The 19320-nt window shown below is 35.6% G+C and overlaps 2 protein-coding genes across 2 annotated transcripts; one reads left to right on the top strand and one right to left on the bottom strand.

Annotated features, from left to right (window-relative positions):
- The first annotated feature begins 600 nt into the window (after positions 1–600).
- On the top strand, positions 601–8270 carry LOC139088571 (calponin homology domain-containing protein DDB_G0272472-like). The gene is made up of 6 exons (XM_070637841.1): positions 601–2413; positions 4316–4422; positions 5350–5475; positions 5607–5786; positions 7143–7298; positions 7794–8270. Exons 1-6 carry the CDS (start codon positions 601–603, stop codon positions 8268–8270), a joined length of 2859 nt encoding a protein of 952 aa, XP_070493942.1.
- Positions 8271–9249: 979 nt separating this feature from the next.
- On the bottom strand, positions 9250–11293 carry LOC139088441 (doublesex- and mab-3-related transcription factor dmd-4-like). The gene is made up of 3 exons (XM_070637661.1): positions 10308–11293; positions 9579–9725; positions 9250–9441 (listed from the first exon to the last, which is right to left on the bottom strand). The coding sequence occupies exons 1-3, from the start codon at positions 10771–10773 to the stop codon at positions 9365–9367; spliced, it is 690 nt and encodes a 229-aa protein (XP_070493762.1). The 5' UTR covers positions 10774–11293; the 3' UTR covers positions 9250–9364.
- Between the last annotated feature and the right edge of the window lie 8027 nt (positions 11294–19320).

Here is a 19320-nt window from a genome sequence, read left to right as displayed (position 1 = left end):
CGGAAATCGGTAATAAACAGGAAGCGGTCACCTAGGGAAGTTGGTAACCCCCAGAAATGAGCCATCAGCAGAAGATGGCAACCTGTGGAAGAAGCCAACATCGACAATTGGGCTGATAAGAGGCTAAACCCTTGAAATGATATATAGCCAACTCTACCCCTGATATGTAGGCAGCACGACACCTCCAAACACAATCCTAACTCAACCTCTCCTTAAAAATCATTTGACATTATAGCCTCCAACACAAATATTCTATTAAATACTCAAATGACATTAAATACAAACCAAATCCATTTTACCTACGCGACACAACCCCCTCCGATATCTACTATGGTGATTGTAGGTGCAAAAAAATACTCTCATTTCCATTAACTCAGTGTTAAATAACGGTTTCATGCTCCAGTAAGCACGTTAATTGCGTAAAGCGTTATTCAGGAATAAGAAGACAAGGATCAACATACAGCAGAAAAAAAAAATTGTAAAACATTTTGTTGGCATCGAAACGCGTTGCTATGGCAATGCATAAGCCGCAACAAACAAAAAATATAAATTTATTTATTGTGCATTAATTTTTAAGCTCCGTAAAATTAAATTTCAATTATGAATTTAGATCTTGATGATCCATTAGGGGATTTATTGAGTGACGGAAGTAATGATAGTCTGTTTGGAATTGAGCCTGCAAAGAAGTCAACAGTGCCAAAAGTTGATAAAAAAGATGAAAAGCCAAAGACTGCCAACAAAAAGATGGAACAACTGTTTGGTATTGCGGAACAGCCAATTAAGACTACAAAAGTTGATGCCAAAACCGATAATTTGCCATCATCTCCAATAAAAAATTCACTAAAGCAACAAAAACTTCAGCCACGAGCACAAGAGCACCTTGAAACGAAATCAAACGACAGTCTATCGTCCGACCTTGGTTTTGATCCAAGAAAGCCAAAGAAAAAAGGAAATATTCTTGATGAGCTGCTGGGCATAAGCGAGACAACTTCAACGAAGGCACAACTTCCATCGAAAACAGCAGCAAGAAGTGAAAATCCTTCAACTTCAAAAGCACCAATTTCACGTCAAACAACATCGGAAACTGTATCTGAAAATGTGACAGTCGAAAATACAGCACGTAAGCCAGGTGGTCGACGTCAATCGGCTGTAGCATTTAGTGATCCATTAGGATTATTTGGTTCCAATGAAAAAGAGCGGAGTGGAAAATCTCAACAACCATCACATACAAAAAATTCACGTAAAAGTATTGCCGTTGCCAGTTCCGAGTGGCTTTTTGCAGATGGTTCAATGACAGGTGGAGCACCGGATAAAAGTGGAACATTTGTCAAAATAAAATCATCACCGCATATCCAAATAACATCAAATTCCGAAGACCGAGTTGAAGATGAGCCTGGATCAAGCAATGTAACAAGCCTCGAGTCGAAAAATACGCTGACGACACAAAATGTTATGAGAAATCCACCACAAATCATGGAAACACTTGCAAATGAAGCAACAAATACGTTAAATAACTTGAAGCAACAGGAATTCCAACTGATGGTTGCATCACAAATGAAAACACAAGAGAATGTGCTGATTGAGATGAAAAATAAGCAGCAAGAGCTCCTTAAACAGCAGGAGAGTCAATTCAATGAATTACTTAGAAAGCAAATTGCACGACAAAGTGAATTGGAAGAGATTATAAAGAATCAACAAGATAGGATAAATAGTCATATTCAGGCATTGATAGCATCACATGCACAAGCGCCATTACTCGACATGTTCACAGGAGGTGGAGGTACAGATAAAATCCCATCAACAACCGCTACAACAGCTACTAATAATCCACTCGAGAAAATTGAACTCGAAGGTGATGTAAAGCGCTTAGAAATGGAAAAATTACGTCTTGAGGACCTCCTATCGAACATTAACGATAATCATGAAAAGGAAATCATTATGATAGAGCAGAGCTACAAGAAGCGCATATCATTGATGGAAGAGAATTTGGAATCAATGGAGCGACGATATAAAACTGAAATAGAAGCATTGGAGACGTTCCATAGCCATAAAATTAAATCGATCAGTGATGAGCGTGAAAATGTCATCAGTAATTTTCAGTCAAAGATAAAAATGATGGAGGAAAGTCATCAAAATTTTATCGATAAACTCAAGCAGAGTTACGAGAGTGATTTGGAGATGCTCAAGAGACATTATGAGGAAATGATGCAGAACATTAGGAAATCAAAATTTATGGAATTTGCTATCATGGAGGAAAGTTCCTCTTATGCTGATATGATGAAGCGAGCTTCCAGTCATTTACAAAATGCCTCGGGCGATATACAATCATTACATGATGTTTTGCAGGAAAAGCTCAGTACACTTGAACGCGATAGAGATATTATGTTGAACTCGAGAGAGAAAAGACTTGAAGGTAAGAATGGGGATGTAATTAGGAAGGTATTAAGGAGTGGGACTTGAAGATCTGATCTAACTTATAAAGACAGTGTTGTCTAAGCTTTTTATGCACTTCAAAAGCCTCACATGTGTCGCTGTACACAGATTGGGCAATATTAAACAAATAACTAGATATGTCCTTGATATTCGAGCATTTTTCAGTATCATATTAAGATTTTAGAACTGATTAATAAGCTTTTAATCAATTTTGATAATTTTGGCAATTTTCCCGAGCAGCACCGTGCAGCAATTTGCATTGTTGGTCCTAAAAGTGGGTCAAAATCAGCGGTCAGGGCAACTTAGTTTGGTACCATTAATACGGCGACATAACAGTGTTCTGGCAATCACACTATACTGTTCGGGTTTATAACCAGCTCCACATTCAAGTACCATATCTAGATCTGATCTATCTCAATCCTCATCTTAAGAACAGCTTGAAATGACTTCCTGAATTAATTCCAGGCTTGGTCTTCCGTCCCCCTATTGGACCCCTAAGCCTACTGCTAAATTACCCATTTTCACACGACTAAGCTTCACATAAGTGACTATATAATCATCTCCACCTAACTACACCCCTGCCAATATGCAAACGTGTCACGAATAAAGCAATTCACATAAAGTGAGATAAATACAGCCATTTTATGAAATTCAAGCTCGATTCTAGTTGAAAAATGAGATTTCAATTAAAGGTCTCATTACTCACCGACAGGATATTATGGTTAATGATGTCTATTAATATTATAAAATTTAATAGCTCATTAATTACTTTTTTTTTATTTCCACGAATAAATTAATAGTGGAAAAAAAAGGAATTTTAATCAATTGGCAGCTCTCAAATTTTACTTTTATTATTTGGAGGCTTTATGTATTGATGACGGAGTTTAAAGTGAAAATTATTAATTTAAAAATTTGTCGACATGTTGTGTAATGTTAATGGCTTTTTTAATTTTGTGTCTGGACATTTTGGGAAATGTGGAATTTTCAAGTGATGTACAAAGTTCTGAGTATTTGTGGGTTTTTTGCTGGAAATGACCCGATATTTCACGAATATTGGATGGGGACTGTTCTCTTATTATGTAACGTGGACGTAACGTTGGCATTCTAACCTCAATCCCCCTCCCCTTCCTCCACTCAAGGACATAATCAGAAAGACGGAATTTTGAACTATATAAGTACGAATTTTCAAAATTTGGAGGGTTTGATGTTGTTTCACACATTTTTTCTAAGACGGGGGAGGGGTAGGTTGACCCCTTAAATCCCTCCAACTCCTGAATATGTCCCAGTCCCTTGCCTCCTTACCAAAATCCATTTTGAGACCATCTTCTAAATTTTCCCAAATTCTCAATTTCTACGAATTATCGAAACTACCGGACAAGTCCCAGGTTCAACATCGGGAACCCTTAGTCTACAGCCTTAAAAAATGAAGTTTCGGAGAATCCAGTCTAGAGCCTGAGTCTCGGAAAATTACCGAGTCCGAGATTACCCGGAAAATTTTGAGCTTGGCATCGAGAACCCTTACACTCTTCCTTTTAAGAACATTACGTAACAGATGAAGGTCCCCGCCGTCCTTCAACATCACATTCAAATACTTCAGCCTCACTTATATCGATACAATAATTTTTTAACAACTAAGTTAATAACTCAAAATTATGAAACTTTTTTTTACTGATTATTAAACTAAATATTTTCCACCTCCAACATTTTCACTTTTATTCTCGAAAATTTCATTTGTAAATTTATTCACAAAAATGATTGAAGCTGCTTATAAAACAAAAACTTTCTCCTTGATGTTCAAAAAACTTTTCCTTTAAAATTATTTTATTTTTTTCAATTTTTAATTAATTTTTTTTTTTCATTCTTTTTTCACATTAATTACCAGAACAACAAAAATTATTGGAGCGTACACGGGAAGCATCAGAAGCGGAGCGACAAAAACTCTTGGATTTAGTACAGACATTGGAATATAAGCTTAATGCAATTGAGCAAGTAAATGAAAAAAGTTTTACGTTTGTTCTTTCGGGTATTTTTGTTCCTTAATAAGGGAGAATTTTCTGGTGCATTTTTGTGGAAGTGATTGTGATTGAATGTAGATATGTATTGGATGCAGGAGTGTATCTGGAATTTATGGAAGAGTTTTATGACTTATATGCTTTTATACAGCAATAAGAGCTGGGAAATGAGCACTGGATAGAGAAAGGAAGTTTAAGTGTGATTTATGTCATGATACCTAACTACTTACGAAAGCTCAGTAGGTTAAGCACTTGACAAGCGATCAAGAGATCGTAGGTTCGAGTCCCACTCAGGACTATGTTGAAGGAAAGTGTCCTTTTTCTTTAGATCCTTATAATTAGTGACCTAAACATGATAAAGCCATAAAACTCGTCCTGGTGTCTCTAGAGAGTAGTGTTAATGTGCTCTGAGGCAGGATGCTTTGACTCTCGAACCTCGCCTCTTGTTGCAACCAGGCCTGCTCAATTCAGACTTCAGGCCAGTTTTAATGAAATTCTACCTCAGACTCAATCTGGAACCGGAGTTAAGTTGGCACCTAATGCCAAAGTCAAGTTGTCATGAGGCCAGAGTTATGTTGACCTGATGCCAGAGTCAAGTTGTCCTACAGACAGAATCAAATTGTCCTAAGGACCAGTGTCAAATTGACTTTAGGCCAGAGTCAAGTCAACTTGCTGCCGGATTTTCTATCATTTAAACACCATGTGCTTTCCAAAATCCTTAATTTAACACAGCTCATCCCCTTTAAATCCCAAATACACCCAAAAAGCATCAACAAAACTTCCATTTACATTCCACAATTTACAATTATTCGATTGAAAAACAGATTCTATCTAGAAATATATGCTGAAAATTTGCTCATTTATTTCGATTATTTAATTAAATACAGTACAAAATTCATTACAGAGATCTGACGAGGAGCAGTGGAGCTTAAAGCAAAAACTTATAGCATTTGAAGTTGAGCGTAAATCCTTTGAGAAGGAAAAAGAATTTTTACGCAATCAAATTGCAAATGATCAGCAAAAAGTGCAAGTACGATTCTCCATCCATAATTCATTAGAGATATTTTATTTAATTAAATTAACCTCTTTTACTCTTTATTCCTTAAAACCACTTGTGCAACGTACTGTAAAACATCGAATATATTGAATGCTTCAAAAAAGGAACTCAAACAATCACAGCTGAATGAGCACGCAAAGTTACTAAACGAGATTGAAGATGAGCGCTTAAAATTACAGGAAGAGAAAGCCAGAAATGAAATTGCCAAAACATTAAATTCGAGGAATGCTGACGATACAGGACGCTCTCGAGTGGAAATTGATGCTGCCGTCAAATATGCTGAAGTAAATATATTTTTTTTCTCATTTCTATCTGTAACATTTACTCTTGCATACTTATGTATTTAATGCTAATGAATGAATTGGTTATGTTTGGGATGCAATGGGTGGGGATATGATATCTGTAATGAATTGGATTGAAGGAATGGTTTGAGTTTTGTGATGTTGCTGCAAGCAAACATGTCTCTTATAAGTTTGTCTTTGAAAAGTATTGGAGATGTTAAGAATTAAAAGTTTTGGTGTAGGGTAATTGTCATCTACTAGAGTTCAAGTTCTTAAGGAGATGTCATGGGATATGTGGTTGCAAGTGATGTGGCATATGAAGTGGCTAGTGAGGTGTCAGATGCTACTGAAGAAGTAGTGTCTTAAAAACTTCACTTTTTTTCTAGTTACGACCTACGTTAGCCTAGGTATATGACCATAGTAAGTAAGCCACCCGAATTTAACTAGTCATTTCCAGGATTTGAACCCACGATCATTTTTATAGAACACCCCCCAATCTAACCAATCTGCCCCACTATTTGCTTTCAACCTTCCAAGAATACAACCTAAACTAGTCCTCTAATCCCAAAAAGTGTTCATCCATTGATAACCATTTTTTTACTTATCATTTAATTTTCTTTCATTTCACCTGGCTAATCTCAAATTTATTTTGAAACAGGAATCCTTTCTTTTCTCATCTTTATTTAGATACAAACTATGCTTATCTCATTCTATCTTCCTTGCATTTTCCTATATACATTGTGTTGAGGATGTGTGTCAGTGTTAGGGTTGGATACTAGGGCTGTTGCTTTAGATTGCTGGGAAGGCTCTTTTCTACTCTCCTTTCATCCCAGACACTGCTCTCATCCATGGCTCTCCTTTTGTCCCGAAGCTCACCTCTCCTCTTACCCCGAGGCTCACCTCTCCTCTTACCCCGAGGCTCACCTCTCCTCTTACCCCGAGGCTCACCTCTCCTCTTACCCCGAGGCTCACCTCTCCTCTTACCCCGAGGCGCCTCCATGGCTCGATAATCTTCAGATTTGAGAATAACTGGAAACCTCATATCATGTCAAGAATGAATTCACATTTCACCCATCCCAAGCGTCTTACCCTTCTCAATTTAGCTATTTTCATACAAAATTTTCATTGCCTTTTGCTACATGAGATGAAAATATATATTTTTTTTCCTGCTGATCAAAGCAGTTTTCAAAAGCAAAGATAATATGGCACAATGAGCAGCAAGAGAAACTCAAACTATTTTTTAATTAAAATCCATTCCTCATTTCAATCTCCTCTTTGATACATTCGTGATGTACATAAACTTCAATTCTTTATATATTTTTATCAAAAAAATAAAAATAAAATAAAAAACATCTACAGGATGCAGCAAAACAAGCAGAAAAGGAACGTGAACGTTTGATTGAAATGCAACGTCAATTGGAAGGAAAGCGACATGAGATGATGGACCGTGAGAATGCTTTACGAGTTAAGCAATCTGAGTTGGAAAATTCAATTATCAGAACTAAACAAAGAGAAGTATGTTGAATTGGGGAATGTCTTTAATGTATTCTTTGAAATGACACTTCTGGGGAAGGTCTTTTTTGGAAGATTTTTTAACGGTTAAAAAATATTTGAAAATTTTAACAGTAAATATTTGAAAATTTGGAATTATTTCGGCCCTCTTCTGCTCCGAGGCTCTCTTCTGCTCCGAGGCTCTCTTCTGCTCCGAGGCTCTCTTCTGCTCCGAGGCTCTCTTCTGCCCCGAGGCTCTCTTCTGCCCCGAGGCTCTCTTCTGCCCCAAGGCACTCTTCTGCCCCAAGGCACTCTTCTGACCCGAGGCATTCTTCAGCCCCGAGGCACTCTTTTGACCAGAGATATTCTTCTGTTCTGAGATTAAAATTTTTTTAACCGTTAAAAAATTTTGAATTCTTTGAAAAATCATCAAAACATCCAAATTTCCATCCCCATGCCGCCTTCAAATTTTATTGCATTTTTTTTTTCAATCTTTCCTTTCTCTTTCGACTTGAATAGAAACATGCAGAAAATTTTCTGAAGCAAACAAAGAAAACTGAACTTATGTTGATGGCAAAATATCAATCGTTGCAAAAGTACACGATGGAATTATCGGAACGTGAAACGAGAATTGCCAAAGAGAAGCTCGACATTAATGCTGAAAAGTTGGAATTGCAAGCACATCGCAAGAAACTTTTTGATACACGCTGCAGTTTGTGTAAAATTGGCGATAAAGCGAACGAGCTAAAGGGCATTATTAAGCATCAGCAGAATGACATTAACGACGATGATGATTTTGATAATATCAACAGTGTCAATAACGAGAAAGGGAATGACGAAAGTTTCGGTACACTTTATAAGCATGAAATGAATTTAATGACAAACTTTGCAGAGGATTTAGAAAATGTGCCAAATTTAGTTGACATGAATGACGACATGCTCGATTCTGACTTGCTCATGTTGAAGCTTGATGTCATAAATTCCATGTCTAAATAAATTTTACTTACAAGAGTTGTGAATGCTACAAAATATGCACTTTTAATTGAATATTTGAAAATATCTTACTCGACCAGCAAAAAGTCTGTAATTTATGCTGACCTAAAAAAAAATACCATAAAATATATTAAGATCCAACAAAGCCATCCCAGATTTATATTCTTACCGATAATGACGTATAAGAAGATTATTGAAGGAGAGACAAAATTTACATAAAATGTCAATGAATATTATTAACATAAATACTTGAGTGTTTCCCATTTTTACCCCTTACTATGTGTGATACGTGATCCTTTCACTTTCTTGTATATATATGCAGACAAACATGATTGTTGTTATTGAACCCCAAAGAACACGATGTTAACATTTTTATTCTAAATGTAAATAAAGGAACAAAAATATTTTTTGCGGAATTTAGATTAAATTTTTCATTGACTTGACTTTTAATGTGGGCATTGCAGCTGTTCCTAAGCTCATTGATCCCTAAATACCCAAATACCTAAGTCCCTTCCCCCTACCTCGCCTGAATACGCATCTGCTAGATTGCGTCATCCCCAAAGCCAGAGGTTTCAAATATACTCATCCAACCCCCACAACCTTATGAATTCCATGCCTGCATAAAGCCCTTCTGAATACACACTTGCGGTAGGGTATCACTATGACGACCCATAGAGGAAAAGACATGAAATTGCCTTGATGGCTGTTTTTGACCAATTTTAATGGCTTTTAAAGTAGTTTTGGGTATCCTCGGGGTTTGCTCGGGCACGAAATCAGTTGTCACAGTGCTTTTAGGGCAATATTGCTGCTTACTTTGAATAAGCCGGCTTAACGTTGTCCTAGGAAGTACATTGAACTGTTCTCTCTCTTTATTAATACATTTCACATTCAAATGGCATACTCTATGGCTTAACAAGTTGATCTCAACTAGTGTCATAATAAATCATACATACAAAAGCATATACGCCTTAATAATCAACACTTTATATGCTAGTCATAATAATTTCAACTTTATTTTGCATTTAAGAAATACAGAAAAACATAACGTGACAGTACAAACCGTATACCTTAAGTTTAATCCTTGACTTGATATGTTTTTAGTAACGTCTCATTGGTTTGCCATCAAACATATTCAAATTGTGTTTTCTAACGTGTTCCTGAATGACACTGCGTCCTATTTTTTTGGGATAGATTAAATTAAAGTTTTAGACAGCTTAAACAGGTTTTTATTTGACTAAATTTATGTCTGGCTCTTAAGATGATGCTTTATATCTTAAAGCTAGACACATAAAGTCATTCAAAGTCATTTACCTTCATCAAGGAGTCGCTCAGACATCTCAATATTTCCCCTTGTAGATTTAACTAAAGCATACATCAATGGTACCATCTCGTGGACGCAGTTGAATTTCGTCACTATATGTTCTGCCTTCATTATGAAATCATGTTGAGTTTGAGTTCCTGGGTCATGAAAAAATAGGTAATTAGTAGCGTCGGATAAACAATTAAGCAACGGATTGTCTTGAGAAACCCAGCCAATTGAAGTATTTTGAGCAAATTGAAGGCTTTGACATTCAGCCTCCTATCCTTCCTGGATGTGCTCTTATTCAAACTCTTACAATCAATGCTTTTAGTCATGGTTTCAAGACTACTTGAGTTTCATATGAAGTCTAGTCTTAACAGACAATGAGCATGCTTTCATAAAACAGCTATACCATTACGGTACTTAAAAGCATTCTCTTTGTATGTTATGGAAGCTGACTTAAGTTCATTTTTCAATGTAATATCCAAATCGACTTCGAGTTCTACTTAAAAATCACTAAATTTGCCTTATCTAGATTCCTTAATACCAGAGTTCAGCTTAGAACCTGCTTGAACCAAAATTCATTAGAACTCGACATTTACTTGCCATTGAGTAGTTACAACGCATTTTTGTCTACTCGGATAAGTGAATGCCTGCAGATTTGGGTTAGTTCAAGACTACAAGCCTGTATATAATGTCTATAATCCTGCAGATCTTTATAAACCCCACTTTATACTTACCACTGTCTTGATATTCATCTCCATTAAAATCCATATTATTTTGAAATTCCGAATGCCTTGGTATAGCTTCGACTGGACGTAATGTTGAAAATTCACTATCATCATTAAACTCTCGTGCATCAAAACCGCTGTCTGGTCTGTCATTATCCGTTTGGTTAGACATATCATCAAAGTCATCATTCTCATGACTTACAAATTCATTTTTAATTGCTATTGGCATGGGAACCTTTGGTTGTTCTGGAATTTGACCTTGTACTAGCACACGAGACTCATCTTGTGCATGTGCACGACGCATAGCAGTTTGTAATGCCATATCACGCTGTCTATCATTTGTTAATTTACACTTTTCACAATTACAATTACGATAAGCACAAAATCTTTTATGGGACCGCAACTTAATTTTTAGTCCATGATTACTGCAACGAGCACAGTTTGGTAGTGTACGAGAATTTGATTTTACATTCATGATTAAGCCTTTTTTTATTATTTTTTATTATAATATTTCAACATCACATTCTCTTTGATCAATGCTTAATGTTCTTGTGTTGTGTTTTGTTTACAAGTTTTTGTACAATTAATCATTTCACAAACTGCATAAAACAAGTTTTTATGGATGATTTCTCCAACACTCTTTATGCCAATAACTTGATTTTATATTACCAATCAAGCTTATCCTTTGTTTAACCACTTTAAGTATTTAATTTTCTATACACGGACTTTCATTTAATTTAATTTTTATAAAAAAATCTCTCTTTATTGCCTTTCTGCACTTACAAGTGTTCACGACTCTCTATTCTGACTCTAATAAATATGAAAACACTGCTTATTCTCTCTAAATTACTGTTAGACTGTGAGAGAATTTGAGAGTAACAAAAGAGATAAAATAAACAGCACATAAATCAATCGCTTCTGGCTATTTTTTGAGAATATTTCGAATTACAATATATTGTTTTTGTTGTCTTGTTCACCAGCGGAATAAAAATTTAGAAAATGTTGAGTAAATAATAAGTTTTATCCACATGACCGTCTCGAAATTTCTGAGAAAAAAAAAATTCTTTTTATTCGCTTTTTTTTATATATTTCACTTCTGTTCTCATTCGCTTATTGCGTCGGGGAACAAAGATATAATCAATGGAGTAATTTAGTTCATGTGAAATGTGTTGACAATGAATGGGTGCTGGAATATCTGCTGTTTGGTCGTTTGTCTGTCTTGTTTTATACTGGATTCTGGAAAAGCATATGTAGTAGGAATGTCAGATCATCTGGGAACGGGCTGACTTAACTTTAGACTGATACAGAATTTCATGGAATAGACTCAATCTGACTTGAGGCCGGACTTTCGGCCATTTCTATGGCGCATGTGTCGGTGTGACTCTGCCTCGATCTCTGCGTTCCTTAATTCAACGTCATCCTAACCTTAGAATTCGTTCGAAAACTACAAACCTAATTTTGCTGCTTTTAAGATACACAGACTGACTGTTTTTTATAAACTCTCTAGTTCGCCAAAAACTGCCTGCAGGTCTGCTTAAGCCACCTACATCCAACAAAAAAAATTCAGCTTTAGATTCTGGTAGGATTTCCCGAAGTCTTGATTCCGACGAATTGGTTTCAAGACCAAGATCAAGACTGAAAACGACACAAATACCATAACAGGCAAAGATACCGCTTTTAGGTACCGTAGTGGTCTTTTTTTATCCTAAAAGCATCTCTTTGTCTGTTAAGGATGCCTACTGATTAGTTTGGATTTCAGTCTTGAGAACCCTAAGTTACTGGTCAGACAGCCAATGCTAGAATAAAGGCTTTTGTAGCAAGACAGAGCATTAATATTGATAATTCGTTAAGAAATTGCCTATCATTATTTAAATGCTCATCCATCAGTTAGCCATATTCTTACCATAATTTTAAAGCGTTCCTGAATGGAATCATTATGTTATGATGTAAAAGCAGCATAAAACGAGCTATTATGCTTGCTACGGCTTGTTAATTACATTAAAAGTAATTATTGTTATTCCTTTACTTCCTCCCATTCCAACATTTGTTTTACATGCAAAAATGCGCTACAGTCAATTATAAGACACACATGTCTCTCAAAGTTTGTTTTTGCCTGGCTGATTCCAACTGCAATAACAAAACACAGACAATCATGTGTTGCATTTATTTTAATTTAAATACAACGAAGTCTTGGCAAATTTATCATTTCAGACAATTTCTTTATACTGTTTCATTCGCGGTTCCAGAAACTTCTCTTTTGCGTTGTGTATTATAGTCATTTTGTGATTATTGATGCTTAAAAAACGTTTTTCAGATCCCAAAAACCATCAATTTGCATTTCTGCAAATTATCATTGAAAAATATTTTATTAAGCCCTGACCATTATTTTAAATTCATTTTGCATGCTATCGTCATTACAAATTATTAGTGATCATTGTGCTGTTTATTTAAATTGAGTGTATCTATGGATTTATAATGTGGATATTCTGTTTCCTGTTCAATATAAATTATTGAGAAAAATGGATCAGTTTGATGTTTATTCATTTATTATATCCGCAATAATGATGACCTAATTATGACTACTAATTGGCAAACAGTAGGCATGAGATAGTCAGTACTGCAAAATGAAAGTATTGAGGTCTGGTCAATGTAAAGTTTGTAAAAATGAGGGTTGAGACATCTATGCTTAATTAGCTTACCATAACTAATTGATGGCAAGTTAATGTCCAGTTAATGACTAGTTGTAAAGTATTTTTGTCCTCTCGGGTATGGTTTAATGAAGTATGGATAACGAGCAAAAACATGTCCGCGATAAAATCTTACAAATTGCATATTTTGTGTATTTTATTTTTAATGTAAAGTACATAAGTATATATAAAAGTAATTGGATTTCCAATCCAACGCGATTTCTTATTGACTGCATAGTTGATGTAGGAGTTGTATATGCAAGTGATATTTCAATTTGGATATTAATTGAAATAATAATCGAAGTTTATTTTTTGTGAGTAGAAGATGTTAAATCTGGTTCTGCTTTTATGGTAATCTGGATATATGGCACTCAGAAGCTAATGCTGTTTAGTGATGCTACTTCAGTAAATTGATTGTTTAGTGTTCCGACGAATTTTTGAGAACAAGACCGAGATAAAAAGAGAAAGTTTCGTCGAATCTCGAGACCAAAACCGGAATGCGTTGTTCTTAGTGTAAAGAACCTAATCATACGGCAACTGTTCCTTGCACAATTTGATGGAAACCGAAAAATGTATCAAAATCAGTCATCACGTTACCGTTGGGGCAATTCTCATCGTTCTGTTAAAACAATGACTTTGTGTGTTTCTAAAGTGATGCCTTAGCCAACAGTCTATGCTGTTCAGGTATGTTCAAAATTATTAATCTAGGCTAAGTTATAACTTTTATGTGGCCAGTAACAGAGTCAGATGGAAGGCCTTTTGTAATAACTTACGCTCCAAGTCGAAGCATGGTCCTAGTAAGTAAGTAAGTAAGTTATAAATTTGAATTTTCCATTTTGGCTGCTTTGCTTGTTCTTTCTGCTTTATTTTGTATGTATTGCTTTGACAAGTCGGAGAGTTCTCTATGAGACACCACTGGACAGTAGTAAGAGGCTGATTGTTTTTAGCGATGCTCTACACACTGCCTTAAAAGAAGGTTTCCCAAATTTTCTCGACAACACACCCTGCATTACGCTTAATCGGAGCTCGAAGTCAATACTTAATAGACTTTTATATGAAGTCGAGTCGACTGGAGTCAACACAAAATCAGAGTCGACATTGAGCTAATTTGGGAGTAATTGTACACGGTATACCGGAAGGTATTACCGACATACTAGTGTATCGCGTACCAAAGGTGAAGAAGCACTGCTTTGAACTATTTACAAAATTCATTTGTCTGAAACCGTCTTGAACTATCACACAAAAGTTACTAACTGATTGAAAAAAATATATAAAAATATGATAAAAAGATGCGCAGATTCCATACCTAAGTCAATATTCCATTCCACTTCAATCGGAACTTTCCAATTTAGAATTGCATATAAAATAAAAAAAATTATTCATCAAATAGAAAAGGCAAATTTTATTAACTTTCAGCAATAGTAATGCTATATAAATAAAATAAAAAATGAAAAGTTTTTTTTACCCCCTTAAGCCCCTCCCTCCCCATCTACTACTCTTATATTTTGATTGCAATGCACAAGTAGAATATTGATTGAATAAAAAAAATCTTTTATGCAAATTTTACGTAATAACTTTCCTTTCCTGTGTACATATAGATAGATGTATATACAGCACAAAATGCTTTTGAGCACTGGCACTGGCGCTGGAGAGCTTTCATGTCCCATTCGTTTATCTTGCGTTTCAATTTCGTATCTGAATAAAGATTCAACGTGATGGGAATTTTCATTAAATAAAATGAATGAAAAAAAAGGTACAAAAAAAGTGTGCATTTTATTTAAAGGAAGTTACAGTGGAATAAAAAAAAATTAAAAAAGATGGAAATGAAATTGGAAAAATAGCTCATAAAAGGGTCGACTGATGAAGCCCTTTGATTGAATTGAGTCAAGTATTCTTCTATAGTTTGTGATACTGAAATTAAATTAAAGTTTCTGATTGAATAGAAGAATTAAGGCCAATTATGGAAATTAATTGTAAGTTTACTGACTGAGCTTCAGTATCTACAAGAAGCACATGTCGTAGAAATGGGGAAATATTGAGCGTGAGGCAAGTGTGTATCTGACTTGGACATTAGTCATCGACATTAGCCCAGTAGTTAACTTAAGGCCAGTCATCGACCTCAAGTCAGTCATCGACCTCGGCCCAGTCATCAGCCTCGAACCAGTCATCGACCTCAGGCCAGTAATCGACCTTAGACCAGTCATCGACCTCTGGTCAGTCACCAACATTGGGCCAGTCATTGACCTCGGGTCAGTCATTAGCCTCAGAATAGTCATCGACTTCAGGCCAGTCATAGATTCGAGTTATTCATCAGCCTTGGATCAGTCATTGACCTCAGGTCAGTCATGGATTTTAGGCTAGTCATCGACCTCGGACCAGTCATCAGCCTCGAGCACGTCATCGACCTCGGATCAGTCAGAAGCCTCGGACCAGTCATCGATCTCGGACAAGTCATCGGCCTCGGGTCAATCATCATCTTCAAACCAGTTACCAACATTGGGTCAGTCATTGACCTCGGAACAGTCATCGACCTCAAACTAGTAAACGGCCTCAAATCAGTAACCAACATCGAGCAAGTCATCAATATCAGATCAGTAATCGACCTCGGGTGAGACATCTGCCTCGGTCACGGCCCTCAGTCCAGATTCATGACACCCTGACGCTGAACTTGTCGCTTTTCCAAGCCTTGAACCTTCCAACTTCAAACTTCACTTCATCCAATTTTTTTAATATCAACCAGCAAAATTCTAATGTACCTACATAATAAACCAAAAATAAAGCATGACGATCAGCTTTATTAAGCCTACAGCATCAAAAAAAAAGAAAATCTTATCGTTCAGCAAATTTATGAAATATTTACGTGAAATTTCAATTTGAATCCTAAGCTGACGTCTAAAATTAAAAACTGGCTTTTCTTGTTCGGAATGGAATCGACGTAAACAAGATATTGTCCACCTATAAAAAGATACACGTGTCTGAAAACGAGAATTTATATTAATACCAAGAATGCTTTATTCATTCATCGACACAATGGTTAAGAAGTAAAAGGCAATAAAATTGGCAAAAAGCCAGGCCATGAGCAATTGCTGAGGAAAAATACTTCTTTATGTTATAATTTGTGAGTGAGTCAGAGTGGATCGGTGGCATAGTAGCTTCGTTCTTTGGGTTTTAATCATATAATACACACCGAGCCAGCGATCATGTGTTCGAGTCTCAGTAGATGCAACTATGCAATTATGGTTTAACTATGAACAGAAGATCCTGACATACCTGGTAATAACGTTTAGCTTTGGATCTTAAAGCCAGAAAGCCAAAGTTTACTTTCACATCCCTTCCTAACCCACTCAAGCTTGTCTCTAATAACATCCAGTTCCACCCCCTAACACATTCACAAACCATTTAACTAAACAATTCATTTTTCTTGAAGGAATCAAATAAATCTCTTCCCATTTCTAATTTTAATTCATTTTTCTTAGTTCTTCTTTGTCTTAGCAATTACATTGATTACCATTTGCCTTTCCACTCGTATTATTCAACTTAAAACTATTGAACTTTGAAGGTGTGGACTCAAAAGATTTTTACCAAAGTACTTATTTGCAATCAATTTTCCAAATGAAAAGATTTGAAAGGAAAGTTGAAGGGATGTTGACTGTGTGGAGGTTATGAGTACTTAGATTGGATGGTGGGGGGTTTTGAAGGGATCTGCGGTCATCAGGTGGTCTTCAAAAATTGGACACTAATGCATAATGATCTACAAATTTGGAAGATTTAGACATGATTCGACTTGAAGTCAACTTGACTCGATTTGAAGTCAAATTGACTCGACTTGAAGACAATTTGACTTGACTTGAAGTCAACTTGATTTATCTTAAAGACAACCTGACTCGACTTGACGTCGACTTAAAGTCAACTTGACTCGGCTGTAAGTCAACTTGACTCGACTGAAAATCAACTTGAATCGACTGTAAGTCAACTTGACTCGGGTTGAAGAGTCTATTTGGATCATCAACTAACTTAGACAATCTAGCCACAGACATAGTCAAGGTTGACTACATACCTCACTCTCTCTCTCTTTCCCCTTCTCATTGAATCTAGCATACCCCCTTCAAATCATACAAAATCCTCAATCATCATCAACTTGACAACCCTCTCAATCCTTTTAAAACAAGAACTTGTCTGCACTTAATCAAATACAGTTTGCCAAAAAACAAATAAAAAAGCAAAATCGGAACAGATTTTGATAAATTCTCACAATACATAGAGATTATATGACCCATTCATGTCATTGGTGTATGTTAATCAAAATTCAAAAAGTTCAATCGTTTTCAATTTGCCATAGCTGCCAATAAACCACATCTAAGATTGGTATTCAGAGCTTCTAATCACTGAATGGTAGCTTTTGTTGATCTTTTGTATCAACATTTTAGTCATTGCTCTCATTCATATTTGGAACTGTTCTGTGAATTAAATCTCATGTTTACGTAACAGCTTTTCAGCCATAGAAAATCGGAATAAAGAATTGAAATATGTTATCTAGAATCTGAGTCTATGAGGATTTTGAGGAAGGAGTTAAGGTATTTAATTTTGAAGGAATTTTATGGCGGTAGTTTCGGGTGGGTGGGGTCAAGATTTCTTGGATTTGACTCGACTTTGAGTCAAGTTGATGCGATTTAAAGATGACTTGAAATCAACTTGAGTCAACTTGAAGTCGACTTGTCTCAAATTGAATTTGACTTGATTCGGTTTGAAGTTAACTTGATTCGACTTGAAGTCAACTTGATTCTTCTTGAAGTCAACTTGACTCGAATTGAAGTCAACTTGACTCGACTTGAAGTAGACTTTACTCAATTTGAAGTCAACTTGATTCTACTTGAAGCCAACTTGACTCGAATTGAAGTAAACTTAACTCGACTTGAAGTAGACTTTACTTAATTTGAAGTCAACTTGACTCAACTTGAAGTCGACTTGAAATCAACTTGACTCGACTCGACTTGTCTCGATTTGAACCCAACTTGAGTTGACTCAACTTGAAGTCTACTTGATTCGACTTGATTGCCATATGCTTACTTCAAATGTAGAGAATCCACAACTATAGCTCATCCTCAATCTCCTTATTTATATCCAATTCTTATGGTCACACATTCTAATCTTTAAAGAAATTAAATTCGAATCTTCATAACCTCCGACATATCCCTTATCCCACATAAAGTCACAATTGTTCATCAAACAATGAGAGACAAAAAAAAAAAGTTGTTCCTTTATATTGCCATCATGGGAAAACATTACAGCTGGGAACAGAGCAGAGGAGAAGAAAAAAAAGTGTAGAGGACATTTTATGGAAGTGATGTCATGAGACAAAAGGCTATATGACTATATGTGAATAGAGAAGAGAGACACTTAGTGATTTAATCCTTTTCGAGAGGCTTCAAGCTGTTTCGATTTTTATCCAACTTTTCCTCCTGTTTGTTTACATTTGAAGCTAAAAGTCTCTTATTGTTTGACTTTTACATTAAAGACACTCAGCAGCAGCAGCAGCAGTGGAGAAACAAAAAAAAAAGAGAAGCAATAAAGAAATCAAACGCAAGGAAGCAGCTGGCTGTGTGAGTTTGTACTTTTATTGTTTGATTCGATGGGGGAACTTTATCCTCTTCCTTGCTCCATTGTTCGAAAGATAAAAGAAGAATTGTTTTGTGCAATTCAAATATTTATCAAATCTATAGATCGACATTGGATTTGCGAGAGTGACTATCGACATTTTTATGAGAAACTTTTCATTCTAGTTTTATTGGATATTCTGTGTCTTTTTCCTTTCATTCATCTTGTAAATGTTTCAATTCCTAAATGGGATTTTTTTTTCTATTCTCTTGTTCTGCTCCTCGACAGCATTAATTTGTAGCTCATTGATTTTTTTTATAGAAATCGAGTCAAAAGGTTGTTATGGTTGGACGCTTTTGTGAGCAAATTGCTTTTGTAGATTTTTTTATTAGTTTTTCAATTGCTGTGATTTGTAAGTTCTTTGATGTATTGCTGTTGTTTTTAAGATGCTGAAGCTGGGGTGGTAGGTATTTGGATTCTGTAACGAAGTTTGTGGAAAAGTGAACAGAAACTCACCAAAAATTAACATAAACTCTCCAAAAATTAACACAAACTCACCAAAAAGTTAACATAAACTCACCAAAAGTGAACACAAACTCACCAAAAATGAACAAAAATTAATCAAAAGTTAACAAAAACTCACCAAAAATGAATAGGAACTCACCAAAATTGAACATAAACTCACCAAAATTGAACATAAACTCAACAAAAATGAATATAGACTCACAAAAAATGAACAA

This window comes from Chironomus tepperi, unplaced genomic scaffold (genome assembly GCF_022539635.2).
Source record: "Chironomus tepperi strain 1889 unplaced genomic scaffold, CSIRO-AGI_Ctep_v1 contig_163, whole genome shotgun sequence".
Taxonomy (NCBI): domain Eukaryota; kingdom Metazoa; phylum Arthropoda; class Insecta; order Diptera; family Chironomidae; genus Chironomus; species Chironomus tepperi.
This window is presented reverse-complemented; position numbering and strand designations above follow the sequence as displayed.